Raw genomic sequence first — 21629 nt, 5'->3', positions numbered from 1 at the left:
TTATTATTATATACACACACGTAGAAAGTCAACAGTGTTCCCAGGGACAAAAAAAACCCCAAAAACCAAAATAAACCCAAATGAACCAACCAACAGACAGCAGTGGGTAGATGTAGGGGGGGACACAGGCTGAGGGGTCCCCCCTGAGCTCCTGGGGAGCCAACAGTCCGAAGCGATCAGCAAAGGGTGGTGGTTTGGATCCTTTTTGCCTCTGTTTGGGTTTTTTTTTGGCCAGCTGGAGGGAGGAACATTGAGGAAGGCACGGGGAGGGGGAAGGGGAGGGGATGTCTCTGCCACTTCTGGCCCTTTCACCCCTCCCTAAAGCAGCCTGTTGGTGATGGACTTAAAACCGATCATCCGGGGGGCGGGTTTCAGCTTTCTGGGGGTGGATGTGGGGTGGTGGTGTTGGGGATTTCTTTCTTGAGAGTTAAAACATTTCTTTGTTTTAAATTTCTTGTTGGTTTTTTTTGTTTGTTTTTTTGTTTCTATTCTCTTGGGGAAATAACCATTAAAAAAAAAAAAAAAAAGCAGAGAAAAATGTTTAATTTAGGAGAAGGTTATAGGGGGGGGGGCTCTGGAGGGCACAAAAAAGAAAAAAAGAAAAAATTAGGGAAATCCAAGTGAAAAAAGCAACTCTGCTGCTCCAGCTGCATTAGCTCAGGAGCTTCAGTACCTGGGGGGGAAGAAGGGGCGTTTTGGGGCAAAGAAAGGGGCCCCCCCCCTGCCAAAGGGTGGCCGGGGCCGTTTCAGGCTATGGAAGGGATCTCTGCTAACAAAAGGCTCCCGTGGCCTGAAGTCAGCACGGGGGGTCCTGACCAGCACTGCCCCACCGCCACGGCCGCTGTCCCTGTGAGCTGGGGGCCCCATGGAATGGGCAGCCCCCAGCTGCTCCCTGGGGAGGGGAGTGAGCCCCACGGTCTCGCGGGAGCGGGACAGGGGGGCTGCAGTGTGGTCCCGCTGCTGGGGCTGTGCCGAGGGCTCCCGGGGCGCAGGGTGCACAGGGAAATGCTCTTTCATCGTCCCTTGGTGGTCCACCGCTAGGGGCGGAGGCGCGGGGAAGGGAGGGCCACCAGCACTGTGGTCCCCGGTTGGCGGCGGCTGGGTAGTGAAGGGGACCCCGGCATGCTCCCCAGGGACAGGGGGTGGTGGGGGCGTGGGGAAGGGGACCCCAGCGTGCTCCACAGAAGGAGGAGGTGGGACGCCGAGAGGCAGGGACAGCGGAGCAGAGGTTTCCTTCGAGAAAGGGTTGGTGTGATCCACCGACGGCATGCGGGGAGGGGGCACCGAGTGATCCCTCGGGAAGAGGCTGCCGTGGTCCTTGGCGGGAGGAGGGGGGGGCCCGGCGGGAGGCCCCACCGGGTCCCTCGGGAAGGGAGCGCCGTGCTCGATGGGGGGCGGCGCGAGGGGTGGAGGCAGGTGGTGCTCGAATGCGGGGCTGAAGCTGTTGGTGCGGAAGTTGTTGACGCTCTCCTGGAAGGGGGCCACGTGCTCCTTGTAGGGCGCTGGGAACCCACCCATGCCAGGAAGCTCCGCCGTGGCCGAGGGGCCATTATCGAAGGCGCCTCCGCCGCTGCCCATCTCAAACCAGCCTGTGGCTGCACGGCTTGCCTCTCGCCCGTGTCCTCTGTTCCCTTTGCCCAGCACCCGGATGGACTCCACAGTCTGGATGGGCTCTCCAGGCATCCCGCGGCTGGAGGCGTTGTGGTAGCCCAGGGTTTCGATGGGAGCCCCTTTCTCCTCCGTGCTGTCGGGCAGGTCCAGGCAGGAGGAGGAGACGCGGGTCTCGATGCGGTAGTGCTCCTCTGGCTCGCCCTTGGAAGCCCCGGACAAACTCACCCCATCTCCAGAGCTGCTTTTGGACATGGGGCCAAAATGTTTCTCGTCAGAGGGCTTGCGGGAGGCGTTTTTGAGCATGTTCTTGAACTCGATGGTGGAGGTGGCAGAAATGGAAGAAGCCAAGGATTTCTCCACACCAGCTGCCGGCGCTCGGCCTGCAGGGCTGGAGAGGGCGTTTTGAGAAGAGAAAAGCGAGCGGTGGGAAAGCGAGTGGGGGGAGTCTGGGTACTGCTTCTGCGAGAGGCCAGAGTGCACCCCTGACTTGCTCAGGTTGTTGTGGTTGGAGTCTGGGGTGAAGAACACCTCGCTCTTGCTGGGTGATGGGGAGCCATCTGAGGCAGAGTCACTGCCCCTCAGGCCGTAGCTCCCGTACATGCCGGGGGATGCTGCTAGCGGGTCGCAGCTCTCGCTCTGATCCAGGATGGACCTCATGGCCTGTGGGAAGGAGGACTTCACACCGAACTCCTGTGACCTCTGGCCGTAGCTGGACAGCACCGGCTGGTACTCGGCGGTGTCGGAGAGCTTGCTCGATTTCAAGATAGATTTGGTGGGCTTCTTCTCCAGGTTCAGCATGGCCGAGGGCGGTGGGCCAGAGTAATCAAAGTCACGGTAATCCTCATCCTCCTGGAAAGAGGTGTCGGGGTAAAACTTCTCCTGGGAAGAGTCCATCCCCAGCGACGAGGGCATCTCCATGCTGTCTGCAGGCTGCTTGTACAGACCAGCTGGTGACTCTCTGCCGAGGCTGAAGGGTCGGTAGGTGTGCACAGAATTGGGAAGCTCTTGGGAATATCCATCATCCCGGCTCTGCAGAGGTGACCTGGTGCTGCTAGGAGTAGAGGAGCCAGGGCTCATGATTTTGGAGAGCAAGGAGATGGTGTCGACGTTGCTTGATGAGGGTTTATCCATCATCTCATCCTGGGTGGGTGTCCCGCTCCGCTCATCCCGCACCGGCGTTCCATCCACATTATCCATGGAAGTGCTGGTAGGAGCACGCTGGAAGTCAGATGAGTGACTCTCTGTTGTGATGCTGGACCCTAAGCTGCTGAGAATGGGAATATTCAAGTTCAGGCCACTGAAGCCAGGATTTCCCTTCAAGAAATTGTGGATCTTCATCTCCAGGCTCGGAGAAGGGGGTTCAGATTCCAGCTTTGCCTTTGAAATCTCAGAGGTTTGAGCCAAGGTGGTTTCTGTTGGCAAAAGGGATGAAGGGCTGGTAGGGTGGGAGCTGGAAAAGCCCAGGGAATTGGTTGGCGGCTTAAAACCGGAGCTTGACAGCCCTGGGGTGTGTCCAACAGAAGCCTTATTAACTGAAGTGGAGGAGACCTCAGCAGTAGATGAGTTTGGAGAGTAACCAAAACCTTTGGAAATGAAGGACTGAGGATTGGGTGGAACATTCCTCCCCTTCAGGCAAGGGACAGTTGTGTTGGCTGGCGAGGCCGAAGTGCTCTGCGATGCGGTGTCGCTCGACTGAACGCTGTTTCCAGCCACGCTCTGCAGCAGGGATGACAGACCTGGAACAAAGAATGCTGGGCTCAGGCACTCAGGTAAGAGAAGAGACAACCCAAGGGGACAGGAGGCATCTCCTGTGGGTTGCTGCCCCACAGATTTTTCTCCTTACATCGTGTTTTACCTAGGAAAACCATTTGATTTGGCAGTGTGAATGTTGAGGTCAGCACCCAGCCAGGTGCAAACTTTCACCAGAGGCTCCACTTGGTCACAGAATCCTTGAATGGGTTGGGTTGGAAGGCACCTTAAACATCATCCAGCTCCAACCCCCTGCCATGGGCAGGGACACCTCTCACCATCCCAGGCTGCTCAAGGCCTCATCCAACCTGGCCTTGAACACCTCGAGGAGGCATCCTCAACCTCCCTGGGCAACCCATTCCAGGGTCTTCCCACTCTCACTCTAAAGAACTTCTTCTTAACCATCTCAGTTTCTGAATCTGCACTTGCCAGAGATGAAAGAAACTCCAAATGAGTTCTTCTCCCTTCCTTTGGGAATTAGGATGAGCTCAGCAGCAGGTCCCAGTGTGGCCACTGCCACCTAATCCCCAGTTAAGTGTTGCCTCAAAGCCCACCCCAGTACCTTGCAGCGCTGGTGCAGTCTGAGTCTGGGTTTTGGAGAGCGCAGACAAAATACTCTCAGGAGTTATTTCCACCTTGGAGAGAATATTTGCCAAGGGATTTGAAGGAGCAGATGGAGTCCCCATGATGGGAGTCTTCAGGCCACTCGTGAGAGCTGTGGGACTGGTTGGGGTTCCTGGAGAAGGTCTGGAGGCAGGGCTGACACCTAGGATGGAAGCAGACACCACTCACATACGCTGTGTCATCAGTTTCCAGGCTCAGTTTATCCAAAGACACAGGCAGAGCTCCAGAGGGTCAGAGAGGAGAGGGTCCTGAAGCCAACAGAGACTGAGCCACATCTTTGAAGCAGCAACCTATCCATGCAGAGGCCTGGCCACGCTGAGAGTTAAGGGTGAGGAACTTCATGAAGACCAACCAGGGCAAGAGGAGGGTCCTGCTCCTGGGGAGGAACAACCTCACCCCACAGGTGAGGAGGTGACTGTCTGGGAAGCAGCTCCGCAGAGGACATGGGAGTGCTAGGGGACAACAAGGTGCCCATGGGCCAGCAAGGTGCCCTGGTGGCCAAGAGGCATTCAGAAGATTGTAGCCAGCAGGCCAAGGGAGGATCTCCTGCCCTTCTGCTCTGCCCTGGGGAGGCCTCATCCAGAGTGCTGGGGCCAGTGCTGGGCTCCCCAGTTGCAGAGAGACTGGTAGCTACTGGAGGGAGTCCAGAGGAAGCTGGGAAGCTGCTGAGGGGCCTGGAGTAGCTCTGTGAGGAGCAAAGGCTGAGAGCCCTGGGGCTGAGAGCCTGGAGAAGAGCAGCCCCTGAGGGGATCTGAGTAATGCTCAGCAAGAGCTAAAGGGGGCAAGAGGCTGGGGCCAGACTCTGCTCAGTGGTGCCCAGGGACAAGACAAAGGGCAAGGGGCACAAACTGGACCCCAGGAGGTTGCAGCTGAGCAGGAGAAAGTTGTTTGGCGTGAGGGTGCTGGAGGCCTGGAGCAGGCTGCCCAGAGAGGTCGTGGAGTCTCCTTGTCTAGGGAGCTTCCAGCCCACCCCTAACCATCGTGCTCCTGGGCAAGCTGCTGTGGGTGCCCTGCTGGAGAAGGGGGCTGGGGGAGATGACATCCAGGGTTCCCTTCCCACCCCACCACGCTGGGATTCGAGGATTTAAGCACTAACTCATTCATCTTTATTTTGAGACAATTCAAGCTTTAAGAGGTTACAAACCAGAGCTCAGTTGTTAGCCCCAGGACTTGGGAGAGCCTCAGCACTCACCTGTGCTCTTCATTACGGAAGTTAAACTGCTGAGAATGGAACTGATCTTGGCCAGGTCCACATTGGCCAGGTTGGGCAAGGCCAGTGCTGGTGAGGGAGGGATGGGCGCCGTGCCCGCTGCCTTGGGCGCCGGAGGGGTTGCCGGGGTCGTGGCAGGCATCGTCACTGTCACTGAGGTGGTGCCAGCTGCTGTGCTTGAAGGAACCACTTTGGGGACACTTTCAGTCTTGGTGGACACCGCAGCTGGTGCTGTCTGCTTCTCCTTCCTCTCTTCCACTGCGTCAGAGGGAACAAGAGCAGAACTGTCAGTCAAGAATGGCTTTGGGTGCAGGGGGAAGGGGTTCAGAGTCTCCTGCTGGCCAGTGACAAACAGAGGGGCAGCTCACCAGAGGCAGAGGGATGGAGAGCTAGTGAGGGCTCTCCACTTGCTGCCCTGAGGCAAGCCAGGGATGATGCACCAGGACACTGTGGAAATCAAGGGGAGTTGGCACAAGAGGAGGACAGGGCCAGCCCAGCTGAAGTGCCTCTGGGCAAATGCACACAGCCTGGGCAGCAAAGAGGATGAATTAAGGGCCACTGTGCTGCTGGGATGCCATGACATAGTGCCTATTACTGACACTTGGTGGGATGATTCCCAGGACTGGAATGTAGGGATAGATGGGTACAAGCTCTTTAGGAAGGATAGGCAGGGAAGGAGAGGAGGAGGTGTGATGGTTTGAAACTGTCTTTTTAATTTTTCCTTGCAAAGTTCAGAACAGAGAAAGTGAAAGAATGTAAATAAGTCACTACTGGGTGTAAGAAAGCAAAATACTGATTGTTCTAAACACTTCCATTGGATAAATAGAAATGTTTAAGAACTATTACCCAAAACAAAGTAGGCACTCTGCACATTCTGCGTTCTGCAGTGGGGGCAGTTGCTGGGCTGTCTGGCTGCTGTTTCTTCTTCTCTTCTGGCTGAAGATAACACACTGACCTTGGCAGCTAAGTTAACAACTTTCTGTTTAACTAACTCTGCTTTCTGTGCAAGGGGGGGAAGCTCCTGGGAGAGGGAGGCCCCTTTGGGAAGGGTCCCCTTTGGGGGGAAGCAAAGGGAGATCGGTTGTGCTTTTTCTGTTGATTGTATATATTTGTGAATGTTGTGAATTTTGTATATTTGTACATATTCATTGCATTTCATCTGCTTGTAAATACAGCTTTTCATTTGCTTCCAGACTGAGCTAGCCTGGTTATTGTCGGTGGGGGGAGGAATTTCAGCTCACACCGACACAGGAGGTGTTGCTCTCTATGTCAGTGAGCAGCTGGAATCAGTGGAGCTCCACCTGGGGAAGGATGAAGAGCTGGTTGAGAGTGTATGGGTTAAAATGAAAGGCAAGACAGGGGAAGGAGATGTACTGTAGGGGTCTGCTCCAGGCCACCTGACCAGCAGAGCCAAGCAGATGAGGCCCTCCACAGGCAAACAGAAAGTGCCTTCCAGGTCACAAGCCCTGGGCCTCATGGGTGATTTCAACCAGCCTGACATCTGCTGGAGGCACAACACAGCAAGGCACCAGCAATCCCAGGATGCTCCTGCATTGCAGAGATGATAACTTCCTCCTCCAAATGGTAGAGGAACCACCAAGAAAAGTGCTGTGCTGGACCTTGTTCTCACCAACAGGGAAGGGCTGGTGACCAATGTGGGGCTCAGAGACAGCCTTGGCTGCCATGAAGTGACCATGAAGCAGTTGAATTTAAGATCCTCAGGGCAGCCAGGAGGACGTATCCCAAGCTTACGACCCTGGACTTTAGGTGTGCAGACTTTGATGGCTTCAGGGATCTGCTGGCCAAAGTGTGGTGGGACAAAGCCCTAGAGGGAAGAGGGGCCCAGGACAGCTGCTCAGTATTCAAGGACCACCTCCTCTGTGTCCAGGAGCAATGTATACCAACAAAGAGAAAAGCAGGGAAGAATGCTAGGAGGCCTGCCTGGATGAGCAAGGAGCTGCTGGACACACTATCACTTAAAAGGAAGCTCTACAAGGAGTGGAGGAAAGGTCAGCTGGAATGGGGGCAGGTAAGGAAGCTGCCTGAGCAGCAGGAGACCTGCTTAGGAAAGCCAAAGCACAGCTTGAATTGAATCTAGCCAGGGAGGGCAAAGGGAACACTAAGAATTTCTACAGGTATATGAATGGTCAAAAGAAGCCTAGGGAAGGTGTGGGCCCCTCAGAAAGGAAACAGTGAAATGGTCACAAGGGACCTGGAAAAGGCTGAGGTTCTCAAGGACTTCTTTACCTCAGTCTTCACTGCAAGGGCCTCCAGCCACACTCCTGGAATAGTCATGGAAGCAAATGGCAGGGACTGGGAGGAAGAACTGCCCATCATAAGTGAAGATCAGGTTGGTGATCACCTGAAGAACCTGAAAGTGTTCAAGTCCATGGGACCCAAAAGGATACACCCAGGGGTACTGAGAGAACTGGCAGAGGAGGTTGCTAAAGCCCTCTCTATTATATCCCAAAAGTCCTGGCAGTCAGGGGAAGTCTCCACAGACTGGAAATGGGGAAACATTACTCCCATTTTCAAAAAGGGGAAGAAGGAAGAACCAGGGAACTCCAGGCCAGGCAGTCTGACCTCTGTGCCTGGTAAGATCATGGAGCAGATCCTCCTGGAGGCACTGCTGAGACAGAAGCATAGTGAAGAGGTGATTGGGTGCAGCCAGCAGGGCTTCACCAAGGGCAAATCCTGCCTGACAAACCTGGTGGCCTTCTATGAACAGGTGACAACATTAATAGATGAGGGGAGAGCAACTGATGGCATTGACCTGGACCTGAGCAAAGCCTTCCACACTGTCCCACACCACATCCTGGTCTCCAAACTGGTGACACATGGGTTGGATGGGTGGACCACCAGATGGATAAAGAACTGACTTGATGGTGCACCCAAAGAGTGGCTGTCAATGGCTCCATGTTCCAGTGGAGGCCAGGGACAAGTGGAGTCCCTCAGGGATCAGTCCTGGGACCAGGCTTGTTCAACATCTTTGTTGGTGCCATGGACAGAGGCATTGAGTGCACCCTCAGCAGGTTTGCTGCTGACACCAAGCTGTGTGGTGCAGCAGACAGGCTGGAGGGAAGGGATCCATCCAGAGGGACCTGGACAGGCTGGAGGGAAGGGATCCATCCAGAGGGACCTGGACAGGCTGCAGGAGGTTCAACAAGACAAAGTGCAAGGTCCTGCATCTGAGGCAATCCCAAGCACAAATCCAGGCTGGGCAGGGACTGGCTGGAAAGCAGCCCTGAGGAGAGGGACTTGGGGGTGCTGGGGGATGAGAAGCTCACCAGGAGCTGTCAATGTGCACTTGCAGCCCAGAAAGCCAACCAGAGCCTGGGCTGCATCTGGAGAAGTGTGGCCAGCAGGGCAAGGGAGGTGATTCTCCCCCTCTGCTCTGGGGAGACCCCACCTGGAGTACTGCATCCAGTTCTGGAGCCTCTATTACAAGAGGGCTATGGACATGCTGGAAGGTGTCCAGAGAAGGGCCACCAGGATGAGCAGAGGGCTGGAGCATCTCTCCTATGAGGACAGACTGAGAGAGTTGGGGCTGTTCAGTCTGGAGAAGAGAAGGCTCTGAGGTGACCTTCTTGTGGCCTTCCAGTATCTGAAGGGGGCTCCAAGAAAGCTGGGGAGGGACTTCTTAGGATCTCAAGTAGTGACAGGACTGGGGGGAATGGAATAAAGCTGGAAGTGGGGAGATTCAGGCTGGATGTGAGGAAGAAGTTCTTCCCCATGAGAGTGGTGAGAGCCTGGAATGGGTTGTGCAGGGAGGTGGTTGAGGCTCCATCCCTGGAGGTGTTTGCAGCCAGGCTGGATGAGGCTCTGGCCAGGCTGATCTGGTGTGAGGTGTCCCTGGGCATGGCAGGGGGTTGGAACTGGCTGATCCTTGTGGTCCCTTCCAACCCTGCCTGATTCTATGATTTTCAGCAGGATGCTCATCACCTGGCCTGTCTGATCCCCACAACCTGATAAGCACTCTGGGAGATGGGAACCACCATGGTGACATTGGGATGTTCCTGCTTTGTTCAGGGTGGCAGAAGATCAAAAGATGAGCTGGCAATGGTTGTGTGCAGCCCAGAAGGAAACCATGTCCTGGGCTGCATCAAAAGCAGTGTGACCAGAGAGGGGATTCTGCCCCTTGGCTGTGATGAGACCACACCTGCAGCACAGCTTCCAGTTCTGCTGCCTCACCCCCACCAAAGACATGGAACTGTTGGAAAGGGTCCAGAGGAGGCCACAAAGATGATCAGAGGATGGAGAATTTCCCCTATTGAGGGAGTTGGGGCTGTTCAGCCTGGAGAAGGCTCCAGGGAGATCTCAGAGCAGCCTTCCAGTGCCTGAAGGGGATACAGGAGAGCTGTAGAGGGACTTTTGACAAGGTCTGGGAGTGCCAGGATGAAGGACAATGGCTTTGAGTTGAAAGGGCAAATTGAGACTGGAGAGGAAGAAGAAATTCTTGAGAGTGAGGGTGGGGAGACCCTGAAACAGGCTGCCCAGGGAGGTTGTGGCTGCCCCCTCCCTGGAGGTGTTCAAGGCCAGGCTGGATGAGCCCCTGAGCAACCTGGGCTGGTGGGAGGTGTCCCTGTCCACGGCAGGGGGTTGGAACTGGATCACCTTTAAGGTCCCTTCCAACCTTAACCATTCCATGAATCTATGGAAGCCCAACAGCACCAATTCCCAGCCCTACAAGACCACATCCCAAACATGGCTGGAAAGGGCTGTGTCACTTCCATGTGCCTTCCACCCCCCCCCCCCTGCTGCCCCCACAGCACCTACCAATGATTTTGGAGCTATCATCCTCCACATCAGACAGCTCCATGTCCTCCACATCCCTGTTATCCGTCACGGCCTCCGGAGATCCTGGCTTGCGACCTCCACCCGCTGGAGACCGGGAGGCCTCCTCCTCCCCCATCCCCTGGAATGGGGACTCAGAGCCGGTTGGAGATGGGGCATCCATGCTGGGAGAGGGGACAGGAGACTCCTCTGGGTCAGGAAGGGTGGCCTTCAGCTGGTCCAGCTTCTTCTTCAGGTTGCTCACTCGGTTAGCAAACGTTTTATAGGCCTGAAAGGAAAAGGCATGGGGCTGAGTGGCTCTTCCAGGAGCAGAGGACGTGTCAGGCACCTCCCTGAGGAAGTTTCCTCTGAATTCACAATCTTTTGCACCCTGTGAAGTCTTTGCAGTAAGAATTCAGCTTTCCAGGGTGACTTGCACCCAAAGAAAGGGGAAGTTAAACCTTTTCCCAGCGATTTCAAAACTGCTCTCACTCCATGTTCTGACAACCGTGCTGCTGGTTTGGGAAGGGAATTTTTTTTTTTTTGGCGGAGTTGTTTTCACTCTGCTTATCTGAATCATAGAATCATAGAATAGAATCATAGAATCAAGAAGGTTGGAAGAGACCTCAAAGATCATCGAGTCCAACCTGTCACCCTACACCTCATGCCTATCTAAACCATGGCACCAAGTGCCACGTCCAATCCCCTCTTGAACACCTCCAGGGATGGGGACTCCACCACCTCCCTGGGCAGCACATTCCAATGGCCAACCACTCTCTCTGTGAAGAACTTTCTCCTCACCTCCAGCCTAAACCTCCCCTGGCACAGCTTGAGACTGTGTCCTCTTGTTCTGGTGCTGGTTGCCTGGGAGAAGAGACCAACCCCCTCCTGGCTACAACCTCCCTTCAGGTAGATGTAGACAGCAATGAGGTCTGCCCTGAGCCTCCTCTTCTCCAGGCTGAACACCCCCAGCTCCCTCAGCCTCTCCTCATAGGGCTTGTGCTCAAGGCCTCTCCCCAGCCTCGTTGCCCTTCTCTGGACATGCTCCAGCAATTCAACATCTTTCCTAAACTGAGGGGCCCAGAACTGGACACAGTACTCAAGGTGTGGCCTAACCAGTGCTGTGTACAGGGGTACAATGACCTCCCTGCTCCTGCTGGCCACACTGTGCCTGATGCAGGCCAGGATGCCATTGGCTCTCTTGGCCACCTGGGCACACTGCTGGCTCATGTTCAGCTGCTGTCACCCAGCACCCCCAGGTCCCTTTCTGCCTGCTTTGTTCTTCCAGTTCACATGCATGTAGGACCAAGGTTACTCACATTTGCCACCACCTTGACCTCCTTATACTGTGCCTCATAGAAGATGCCAGCGTTCTCCAGGGCCTCTGTGAGCGAGGGGCCGTTCTTCACTTGCTTGTCCAAGCCATTCACAAACTCCTCCAGCTTTGAACTGGCTTCTTCGAACTCCTTGGAGAACTTCTTTCCTCCTGTTTTGTCTGCAAGGAGATTTGACAGCACAGAAATAAGCTGCCAAATGGGAAATCAGCTCCAAAAGCAAGCCCCCAACAGCACCAAGTAGGAAGTTCCATATTCCAAAATCTTGGAGGTCCAATGAGTTACCCTGACTGCCAACACGCATGTCCAAAGGCTGCACTCATGGATTCCATTTCCTCTTAATATGGAATTGTGGCTACTGAGGCCAAGGAGGCCTCAAGAGTCTGCTGGAGGCATTCAGAAGATAGCAGCCAGCAGGCCAAGGGAGGATCTCCTGCCCCTCTGCTCTGCCCTGGGGAGACCTCATCTGGAGGGCTGGGGCCAGTGCTGGGCTTCCCAAATGCAGAGGGACTGGGAGCTACTGCACAGAATGCAGTGGTGGCTGGGAAGCTGCTGAGGGGCCTGGAGCAGCTCTGTGAGGAGCAAAGGCTGAGAGCCCTGGGGCTGAGAGCCTGCAGAAGAGCAGCCCCAGAGGGGATCTGATTGAAGCTCAGCAAGAGCTAAAGGGGCTGTGGGGGGCAAGAGGCTGGGGCCAGAGTCTGCTCAGTGGTACCCAGGGACAGGGCAAGGGGCACAAATTGGAGCCTAATGAACGGGAGGAGAAAATTCTCTGGTGTGAGGGTGCTGGAGGCCTGGAGCAGGCTGCCCAGAGAGGTTGTGGAGTCTCCTTCCCTGGAGAACTTCCAACCCCCTCTGGCCACTGTGCTCCTAGGAATGCTGCAGTGAGTGCCCTGATGGAGCAGGGAGCTTGGTGGAGATGATCTCCATGAAGAGGTTCAAGCTAACATTTGAAGATTTTAGACTTAGACCACATGTGAGATTTAGATGAACATTTGGAGCTTTTAGGCTCCTGTATGGTGGTTCTTAACCATGGTGTGAAATTTCAGCTTTCACAGGCAGAGCCTGATTCAACAGACCCAGCAGCTCCTAAAACCTCTCCCTCCTTGGATTAGGTTGGGTTCTGGATGTCTTTACCTTTTAAGCATTTAAGTGTTTCTGTGCTACACACATCCACCCTCATGGTGGAAAGCTGCTTCTCTTTCAGCTCTATCTGATCCTCTGAGCGTTTATACAACAGCAACTCATCAATCAGAGACTGGGGCTGCAAAACAAATCAAAGAGGAAAAGCATCCTCAGCACATTCCCTGGAAGAGCTGATGGACAAACCAAGCTGAGGGTGACAGCAGAAGGCAACCCTGTGGATCCCCAGCTTTGTAACCCCAAGGTGAACAGAGCAGAGGGCTCAGGGAAGGGCAGGGCTGTAATTCAAAGGAATCATGGCTTGGGTTGAAGGGACCTTCAGAGCTCATCCAGTCCAAGCTCCTGCAGGGAGCAGGGACATCCCCAACTCGAGCCCCAAACGTCCTGACCTGGAATGGTTCCAGGGATGGGGCTTCTACCACCTCTCTGGGACAGGCTCTCACCACCCTCAGAGTAACAAATGCCTTCTACTGAGCAAAACAAATGAGATGTGGCACTTGGGGACATGGTTTAGTGGTCACAGAGGTATCAGTAGGAGGTTGGATGCTTCCACTTGCAGACTTGGAGCAAGTCCAAAGGAAATCACAAGGATGAGCCAAGGGCTGCAGCACCTCTGCTGAGGACAGGCTGAGGGAGCTGGGGTTGGTCAGTCTGGAGAAGAGAAGACTCTGGGGGGACCTTAGAGCTGCTTCCAATCCCTGAAGGGATTCTGCAGGAAGGCTGCAGAGGGACTTTTCATGAGGGTGTCTACAGAGAGGCCAAGGGGGAATGGTTTGAAGCTGAGGCAGAGCAGGGTTAGAGTGGAGCTGAGGGAGAAGTTCTTCAGTGCCAGGATGGTGAGACTCTGGCACAGGCTGCCCAGGGAGGCTGTGGATGACTCCTCCCTGGGGGTGTTCAAGGCCAGGTGGGTTGAGGCCTCGAGCAGCTGAGTCTAGCTGAGAGGTGTCATGGTGGGGAGGTTGGAGCAGATGATCTCTGAAGTCCCCTCCAACATGAGCCATTCTAGGATTCCATGACTTACTCTGAATTCAGCAACAATCTTGGACTTCAAAGCAGCTTTTGGGTTGGTGGATGCTGTTGGAATAAAGACAGAAGACAAACTATCAAGACACTGAGGAACTCAACCCGGACTGCAAACAAGTCACAAAAAGACACTTCTAATAACAAATATTTAACCTAATTCAACAGAAGACTTGCAGGCTGTTGTCACTCCTGACACTTTCCCCTCGACACAGATGTACCTCAATGCTCTGGCTGTTGGCTAAGGGGGACATGGTCACACCCAGGCCAACAAATGATCCTCCTGCTTTCAGTGGTGTCTGTAGGAATGTGTTGTGCAGCCCTGCTGCAGCTCCACATGGCAGGCAAGGCCCTGCAAGGCTCCATCTAGCAGCTCCACCCAAGGAGCTGAGCCCTCTCTAGGATGAGATTTCCTGAGAGCTGACACAGCCCCCAGTTGCCTTTGGATGGGGTCTCCCTTTGGTCCTTCCTAGGCTCTCAACCTTAAACTCTCACACATCTACTCTGGTGTGTGATTTGTAGAGGTGGGGGAAGGAATCCCACCTCAAGAGACACTAAATCCATTGGTCTGGGGACAGAGCAGGAGCAAAGGAGAAAAGGAGCCTGAGGGGAAACCTTCTGGCTCTCTACAGCTCCCTGAAATGAGGCTGAAGCCAGGTGGGGTTGGGCTCTTCTCCCAAGGAATAAGTGACAGGACAAGAGGACATGGCCTCAAGTTGCCCCAGGGGAGGTTTAGGTTGGACATGAGAAGAAACTTCTTGACTGAAAGGGTTCTCAAAGCCTGGAAGAGGCTACCCAGGGAGGTGGCTGAATCCCCATCCCTGGAGGGGTTTCAAAGCCGCAGAGCTGTGGTGCTGAGGGCCATGGCTTAGCCTCAGCCTTGGTGGAGTTAGAGAAGAGTTGTACTGGATGAGCTTAAAGGGCTTCTCCAAGCCAACCCATTCCATGAGAACCTTTGCTAAGTGAACCACCCAAGCCCTTCACCCATGCTGAGCAGAACATGTTTGTGTACAGGAGAGCAGCTCCTGGTGTTAAGCCACGCCACAAAAGCTTCCAAACCCTTCTGTCCATCATCTGAACTCAGCACTCCTCAGCAGGTCTCACACCTAAGGTTCTACCACCTGGCTCTACAGACCACTCAAGGCTTTAGTGTGTGAGGACATCAGGCAGATCTGGATATTACAAAGGTGTTTCCTGCTAGACTCTTCTCTCAGATGCCAAAGTTCTTTATCTGCACTGCCAGCTTCCAGTTTGCTTTTCTCTCAGCACCTAGTTTGCTGCTGCTCCTGTGTTCCTGAGCACAAAGGAGCTGTCACCTCCTGCTGCCACAGCACATGTGTCTCTGTCTTCTCTCCAGCTCTCATCAGTCTAATGCCAGTTCCAAGAGGTGCCACCAGCTCTTTCCTCTACTGTCCACAACCTCCTTGTTCATATTTAGTTCTTTTCCTCACTTCATTCCTTTAAAAAGTGGTTCTTTAGCCACAACTCCTTGGTGCTTTACAGTTTTAGCCTGGAAGGGGCTCTACAAGGCTGGAAAGGCCTTGCCAAGCCAGCCTGGAAGGACTTTGACAAGCCTGGAAGATGTGTGCTGCTGGCTTGTGATTTCTCCAGGTACTCTGCCCAGCCTGGGCCAGCCTCTCTTCTGCTCTTTCTACATCAGTTCAGAGTTCACATTGGTTCCTTACTTTGTGCTTTCTTCCACGGCTTATTCGGTTGTTTGTTCAGAGTTTCTTTCAGCTGCTTCTGAGTTTTGAAAGTGGTACCTGGAAAACATTTCATTTTTTTGCAGTCTGGCATTAGGGGAATTCCTTTAAGAAATCTCTGGGTTTGTGGTGTTGTTTTTTTTTTTTTTTTTTTGTTTTTTTTTCTTTTTTTTGTGCCAGACAGTCAGAGTGAACAGAAATTTGTTTTAAAATCCCTTGACCAACTTCCTTTGGTGAGTTTGCTGGATGCCCAAGAGAACCTTAAGTTTACTCAGGAATACAGCAACCTGCTGGGTGGTCTTCCAGTTTTAAATCAAGTTTCTGTTTGCCCTTACACTGAGAGGGCTGAAAAAGCAGTCATGATGAGAAGAAAAAGGAAAAAAACCCACAAAACAAAAAAAAAAACTAAAACAAAACAAAACCAAAAAAAAAAAAAATCTCCCCACACAGTTCAGCTCTTCCATCAGCCTTCCCAGGCAAGTCTTTCAGGCTGGGCAGACAGCCACAACACCTGGTTTAGAAGGAACTGGAAGGATTTTTGGTTTCAAGTGACAAAAATCAGGCATTTCAGAACATACACCTGAACTTCACTGCTCCACATGCAACACCCAGCTAAAGCCTTTCCACCTGCCACAGCCTGAACCCCAGACATTGCCTCTCTCCTGCCTGCAGGACAATTGGCTCTCAAGAGCCATCTGTGAGGACCTCCTGAAGCACCTTCAGCTCTCAGTGGTGTGACCAAGTGAAGCAAAACCATGGACTCCTTCCCTTCAAGTATTTGAGTATTGGCTAATGGCTGGGCTGGATTCCCTCTGGGTGCTCCCAGGCCACTTGGGCTTTGAAGCAGAGTTGAGAAGGTACTCAAGGACCCTTCACCCTTGAGTTTTGCTTCCAGCCTCTTTCCTACTCCACAAACATTAGTAGTAAAACCAACCTATTGCTGAAGTGGACTCAAAGGCAGAGCCAGGGACCCCAACAGGCAGAGCCAGGGACACAAGCCCTTGACCCAGGCACCTTGTTCAAGGACTTGTAGGAGCACTTTTCCCCTCATGTTCTGTTTACTCTCAGCTGGAACTGCTCTAGCTTACGTGAAAGGAGTCAGAGCTGGCTTTAGAAAGGTACAAAAGCTGTGAATTCAGATGAACCAGGAAAAGCAACTCACTGCTTCAAAGCCTGTGCTGGGTGGAAATGCAGGAAGCACAGACCACGCAGGTGAAACTCACTTTACTCAATGACTCCAGAGACATTTTGTTTCACCACCCAGGTTAGTTTGCATGAGAAGAAATGCAAAGGGTGAGTAACTTACTCAGAGCTTCTTTCAGTGCCAAAATGGTCTCCTCGGGGTACACATTCCTGTCCTCCCAGATTTTGAAGATTCTTTCAATAGATTTGGAAACTGATGGATCCCTAAAAAAAAAAAAAAGAAGAGCAGAGCTGGTGGGGGTTCTTCTGCCCCTACTTGTGATTCTGGAATGGATAATCCCAGAGGGAATGGACTGAAGCTCAAAGAGGGCAGATTGAGACTGGATATTAGGAAGAAACTCTGTAGTGTGAGGGTGGGGAGACCCTGGCACAGGTTGCCCAGGGAGGTTGTGGCTGCTCCCTCCCTGGAGGTGTTCAAGGCCAGGCTGGATGAGGCCTTGAGCAACCTGGGCTGGGGGGAGGTGTCACTCCCCATGGCAGGGGGTTGGAACCAGATGGACTTTATGCTCCCTTCCAACCTCAACCATTCTATTAACCTGCCCAGAGGACTCCAGCTCAGGATCACAAACTCCAGCTGGAAAGCAGAGCTGCCAGAGCTGCTCCCTGTGGGATCTAGGTAGCAGCTGGCACCATGGCCAAGCTCAAAACCCCAGAGCAAAGTGGCAGCACCACAACCTTTGGCAGCACCTTGGGGGAAGGGTGCTTCACAGAACCATCTGGGTCAGGAGGGACCTTCATAAAGACCACCTGAACCTTTCAACCTGCTGGAGCAGGGCCAGAGGAGGGCCACAAAGATGATCAGAGGGCTGGAGAACCTCTCACACAAAGACAGGCTGAAAGAATTGGGGCTGTTCAGCCTGGAGAAGAGAAGGCTTCAAGGAGACCCTAGAGCTACCTTTCAATATCAGGAGACCTACAGCAGAGGCTGTTCAGAAGGGCTTGCAGTGATAGGACAAGGGGCAGAGGTTTGAAATTGGAGATGGGGAGATTTAGGCTGGACATCAGAAGGACGTTCTGCACAATGAGGGTGGGGAGACACTGGAACAGGTTTCCCTGTGAGAGCTGGTTACCTTCAAGAGAAGCATTTTAGCAGCAGAGCAGGCATACAGCAGCTCAGAGAGGGATCAGACTGGCATCTGCAATGCTTATTCTCACGGTGGTTCACATGGTGGACCGTGAAGATCTCCTTGTTTACACCCCTCTTTGCTGTGAGGGCTTCCCTGAGTCTCCCCCTGTCCCCTCCCAGCAGCAGCACAAACTGCTGGTGCCTGCACACCACAAGATTTGCCCCTTCCCCACTTCCTAGGATAACTCCCCCCTCCCGCTGTGAATTAACCCTCTCCACACCTGCCCCTCGTGCAGAAGCTCAAACCCGGTGGTCCAACCCAAGCTCTTGAAGTTTTGCTGACGTTTCTACAGAGCCTGGAGATGTCAGGAGATGCACTCCCATTCTGGAGGGCCACTCAGGCTTTCCCTGCTGTGTCACTTACTTCACCAGCGAGGCTGCCTCCGGGAGCACCTCGGCGAAGGTGTCGCGGAAGACGATGGCGTTCTTCCTCTTGCAGTTCTGTATGACGTCGTTGGCCAAGTAGAAAAGGTTCAGCCGATGAGGAAAGGCAGCTAAAGACAGAAAGGAAAGTCAAGGCTCATCAGGTAGAAGCAGTCACACCAGCCGTGTCTTGATAACAACATTTTATGTGCCTGGTTTTGGAGGGTTTGCAGCACTTCTGTCAATGGAGCATCCAAAGGCCAAAAGTGAAGGCTGGAGAGAAAAAAATCAACTTAGGAGACTTCTCTTCCCCAAACAAAAACGTTTGGTAACATCAAGATCTGCCTCTGGCCTGGGCATAGAAAGGACCCAAAAAGCCATTGTGCCTGCATCCCTGTCCTCCTGAAAGAGCAGGTCACAGCCAGAGAGCTCAGAACCGCTCACAGCAGGAGCTCAGAATCGCTCACAGCAGGAGCTCAGACACAAACCAGCACCAACTTCTGAGGGGGAACAGCTCCCAAGCATGGATCTGCTCTGCTTGCCCAAGCTCCAGCATCACCTCTTGGGTTCCTGACTCACTTAATCATTTAGGAGCCACTTATTCCTATTTTCTAAAAGCCAACACCTAGAAATCACCCTTTTCTTAAGCTGTAATGGCTTGAAGTGGTCTCTGGGACAGGCAGCGTTATTAGGGAGTAGCCCACACTTACTACCAGCCCTGCAGACACCTCCTGCTAATTAACCAAGGTTTATCAACATGTTTATTAAGTGTTCTTAGTTCCTCAGACTCTGCTGCCTGGATGGTCCTTTCCAATGTGTGATTTAAAACCAATCAGGCACCAGTTTTTGGGAGGCACACAAATCCCAGACTGGTTTGGGGTGGAAGGGACCCTCAAGGTCACCCTAGTTCCAAGCCCCTTGCCCTTGCAGGGACACCTTCCACTAGATCAGGTTGCTGGAGGCCCCATCCAACTTGGCTTTGGAGACTTCCAGCTTTGGAGCCGCCGAAGCTTCTCTGAGCAGCCTGTTCCAGCGTCTCACCACCCCCATGGGGAAGAATTTCCTCCTGTTTCATTTCAATCCAGCTTTTTCCAGATTGAAGTCATCACCCCTCACAGCTTGTCCTTTGCACAAAGTCACTTGGGAACATGGTTTAGTGGCCCTGGTGGTGCTGGGTCGATGGTTGGACCTGATGACCTTGGTGGTCTTCTTTTCCAACCCAAACAATTCTATGATTCTATTAAAAAAAAAAAAAATCAAACACCTTTGGGTCCAAGATCTACTTTGTGCAAGGGGTTCTAACCACGTTATGCAGCTGTTCCTGTCTGAGGGCTGAATGACCTCTCTTGGCCTGTCTTGGCTTAAATCAGAGAGAAAACATCCACAAGAAACAGGGATTTGTAACTGAACCCAGCCCAGCTCCTTGCTCAACTCCAGGACCACCACCAACTCCACCAACCTGTGCACAACACGTCCAATTTAACTCACAGATGGACACACCACCACCCATATGAGAACATGGGTGGAAGCTGCGAGGTCCTGGTGGCAGAGAATGGGAAAAGGAGGCGGAAAAGCAGGAAAAAGAAAAAAACACGAGTGGGAAGTAATGAAATCATCAGGGTCCGGGGTACAGCAGCATCACGGCCACTGTCAGGGGTTGGTTTAGGTGGTACCTTGGATAAGATGCTCACGGAGGAACTTAGACAAGCATTGAGAGGTATTGAGAGGAGATCTTTGTGAGGGCTGTAGAAGGAAAGCCTTGAAACAAGGCTTTGACAAAACAAAATGACAAAATGACAAAACAAAACCAGAGGTTCAGGCTGAGGCACAGGATCTGACAGCCCAGGAGTGGACATGAGCAGCCAAGGAAGGGACACAGCATCAGGTGGGAACAACTAAATAACTTCTGTGAAGAAGGGAAGGAGTAATGTAGGGGCAACGCCAAAGCAGCTTCTCTGGAAGCTCAGTTGCCTTGGCCAAGAGCTGAATGCCAGCCATGGAGAAGGGGCAGGAGTCCAGGGAAGAAGAGTCACTGGCTCTATAAGCCAGTGGCTGGGCAAAGTGAGGAGCTGTACCGAGGTACAGGCAGGGATGGGGCAGCTGCCTTGGGCTGAGCCTGATCGAGAGCAAGATGTCAGAAGCTCAAAGGGAGCCAGAATGGCAACTATGACAAGGGACACGAAGTCCAGAGGCGTTTTCACATCCCAAGGACAGGCAGGAGATGGATTTAGTTTGGAGGGGATGTGTGCAAGGCAAGAGGGAGAAGAGGAGCAAGGACAGCCTCACAGAACCCTCCTGGTGATGAGGGCTGTCAGAGGATTTCCAGCAGAGGTGGAAAACAACAGCAAGGCAAGATGGACCAGGGCCAACTTCTCCTCACCAGCAGGTGGGTATAGACCAGAGAACAGCCCTCAAACTCTTACCTTACTTTCTTTAATCATGCAGTGCATGGACAGGAGAAAACATAAATCAGAATCTGGGGGAAAAGGGCTCTCCACCTTCTGCAAAAGGGACCCTGACAGAGAAGAGCAACTAGCCCAAAGTTCACAAAAGGGTTAGCACAAAGCTAGGCTCTAGGACGGGCACATCACCTTCACCTTCCTGCAAAGCTCCCATGCCAACAGGCAAAACTTTCACATGGCAGCAAAACAGCAGAAACCACTGTGTTTATACAGAAAAACATCCTGAGTTTTCCCACTCACCACAGCGTCACCAAAACACTGGCACCCAACACTTCTGAATGCCCACACCAGGCTGCTGTGCCCGCGGAAGGGGGCACCATAGGCCCTTGCCTCTGCAATGCTGGAAGCATCGTCCCCTGTACCCTCTCCCCAGCTCTCAAAATAACATTTGAGGAGAACCTAGAGAACCACAAGCAGAGTTCCGGAGGATGAAGGTGCCACCATGAACGGTGCAGACACACAACTTGGGTTTATCTAAGCGTGACAAGGTGATGCTGAGCAGCAACCCAGGCTTCACGCAACGCTGACAGATCCCCGAGTGATCAGAGAACATCAAATTTCAGTTCACTGCTTGACGTTGGGTCCAAAACCTTCAAAACAGCCACATACGCTGCTCCCCATCTTCTTCCCCACTGCAGACCCCTAACTGCAACCAGTGGCAGCCGACAGCCTCGGCTCTTGCTGTGGCAGGCACCGGGTGAAGCGGGACGAGGGTACGGGGACACGGACAAGCACCGGCCCGCGCGTAACGGACGGTCCCCGGCTATCCGTCCCACGTCGCCCCACCCAGACTCCACGGTCTCCGGTCCCGGTCTCTCCCTGGCTTCACGGCCCGCGGTCCCGGTGTCGTCGTGTCCCGCCCCCCCCCTCTGCCCCGCACTCACAGCGACGCAGCCACTTCATCCAGTGGTAGACGATGGTGTTGTGATGCCGCTTGTTCTCCAGGCACCAGGAGGAGAGGCCCTGGATGGATTCCATCGTGTTGGTTACTGCCTGTAGCTTCCTATCGAGCGAGGCCTCCAGCGCGCCGGCCGAGGACGAGGAGGCGGCGGCCGAGGAGGAGGAGGAGGAGGCCCGGCCGCCGCCTCCGCCGCCCGCCGCCATCTTCCCGCCCTGCTCGCCCAGCCGGGCCGCACAGACGGCGGCGACGGCGGCGGCGCGACTCTCCCCGCTCCGCTCTCAGCCCGGCGGGGCCTAAGCGGCGGATCCTCAGGAGGAGAAGGAGAAAGAGGAGGAGGAGGAGGAGGAGGCGGCGGCGGGGCCCTCCGCGGCGGCGGGAAGCGGGGAAGCGGCGGCCGCGCTACGCCGAGC

General features: G+C 53.8%; 1 protein-coding gene across 4 annotated transcripts; it reads right to left on the bottom strand.

Moving 5' to 3' along the window:
* Positions 1-656: 656 nt before the first annotated feature.
* Positions 657-21422, bottom strand: RPRD2 (regulation of nuclear pre-mRNA domain containing 2). 4 transcript variants are annotated; one of them, XM_054396973.1, is made up of 11 exons: positions 21203-21422; positions 17858-17987; positions 16471-16571; positions 15147-15224; positions 13463-13515; positions 12436-12562; positions 11287-11462; positions 9971-10256; positions 5177-5452; positions 3923-4126; positions 657-3347 (listed from the first exon to the last, which is right to left on the bottom strand). In XM_054396973.1, exons 1-11 carry the CDS (start codon positions 21420-21422, stop codon positions 667-669), a joined length of 4332 nt encoding a protein of 1443 aa, XP_054252948.1. In that variant the 3' UTR covers positions 657-666. The 4 variants fall into 4 exon arrangements, with proteins under 4 accessions (XP_054252948.1, XP_054252950.1, XP_054252949.1 ...); XM_054396975.1 differs by lacking the exon at positions 3923-4126; XM_054396974.1 differs by lacking the exon at positions 15147-15224.
* Positions 21423-21629: the final 207 nt, after the last annotated feature.

The sequence above is a fragment of the Indicator indicator genome, chromosome 40, assembly GCF_027791375.1.
Source record: "Indicator indicator isolate 239-I01 chromosome 40, UM_Iind_1.1, whole genome shotgun sequence".
NCBI classification, from domain to species: domain Eukaryota; kingdom Metazoa; phylum Chordata; class Aves; order Piciformes; family Indicatoridae; genus Indicator; species Indicator indicator.
Note: the sequence above shows the minus strand (reverse complement) of the source record. Positions and strands in the feature narration are given on the sequence as shown.

Coding starts and splice junctions, on each gene's coding strand:
- RPRD2 (XM_054396973.1), bottom strand. CDS start 21,422: ATGGCGGCGGGCGGCGGAGGCGGCGGCCGGGCCTCCTCCTCCTCCTCC. Junction 17,988..21,202: donor GATGAAGTGGCTGCGTCGCT/GTGAGTGCGGGG, acceptor TTCTGTCTTTAG/CTGCCTTTCCTCATCGGCTG. Junction 16,572..17,857: donor GAGGCAGCCTCGCTGGTGAA/GTAAGTGACACA, acceptor TTTTTTTTTTAG/GGATCCATCAGTTTCCAAAT.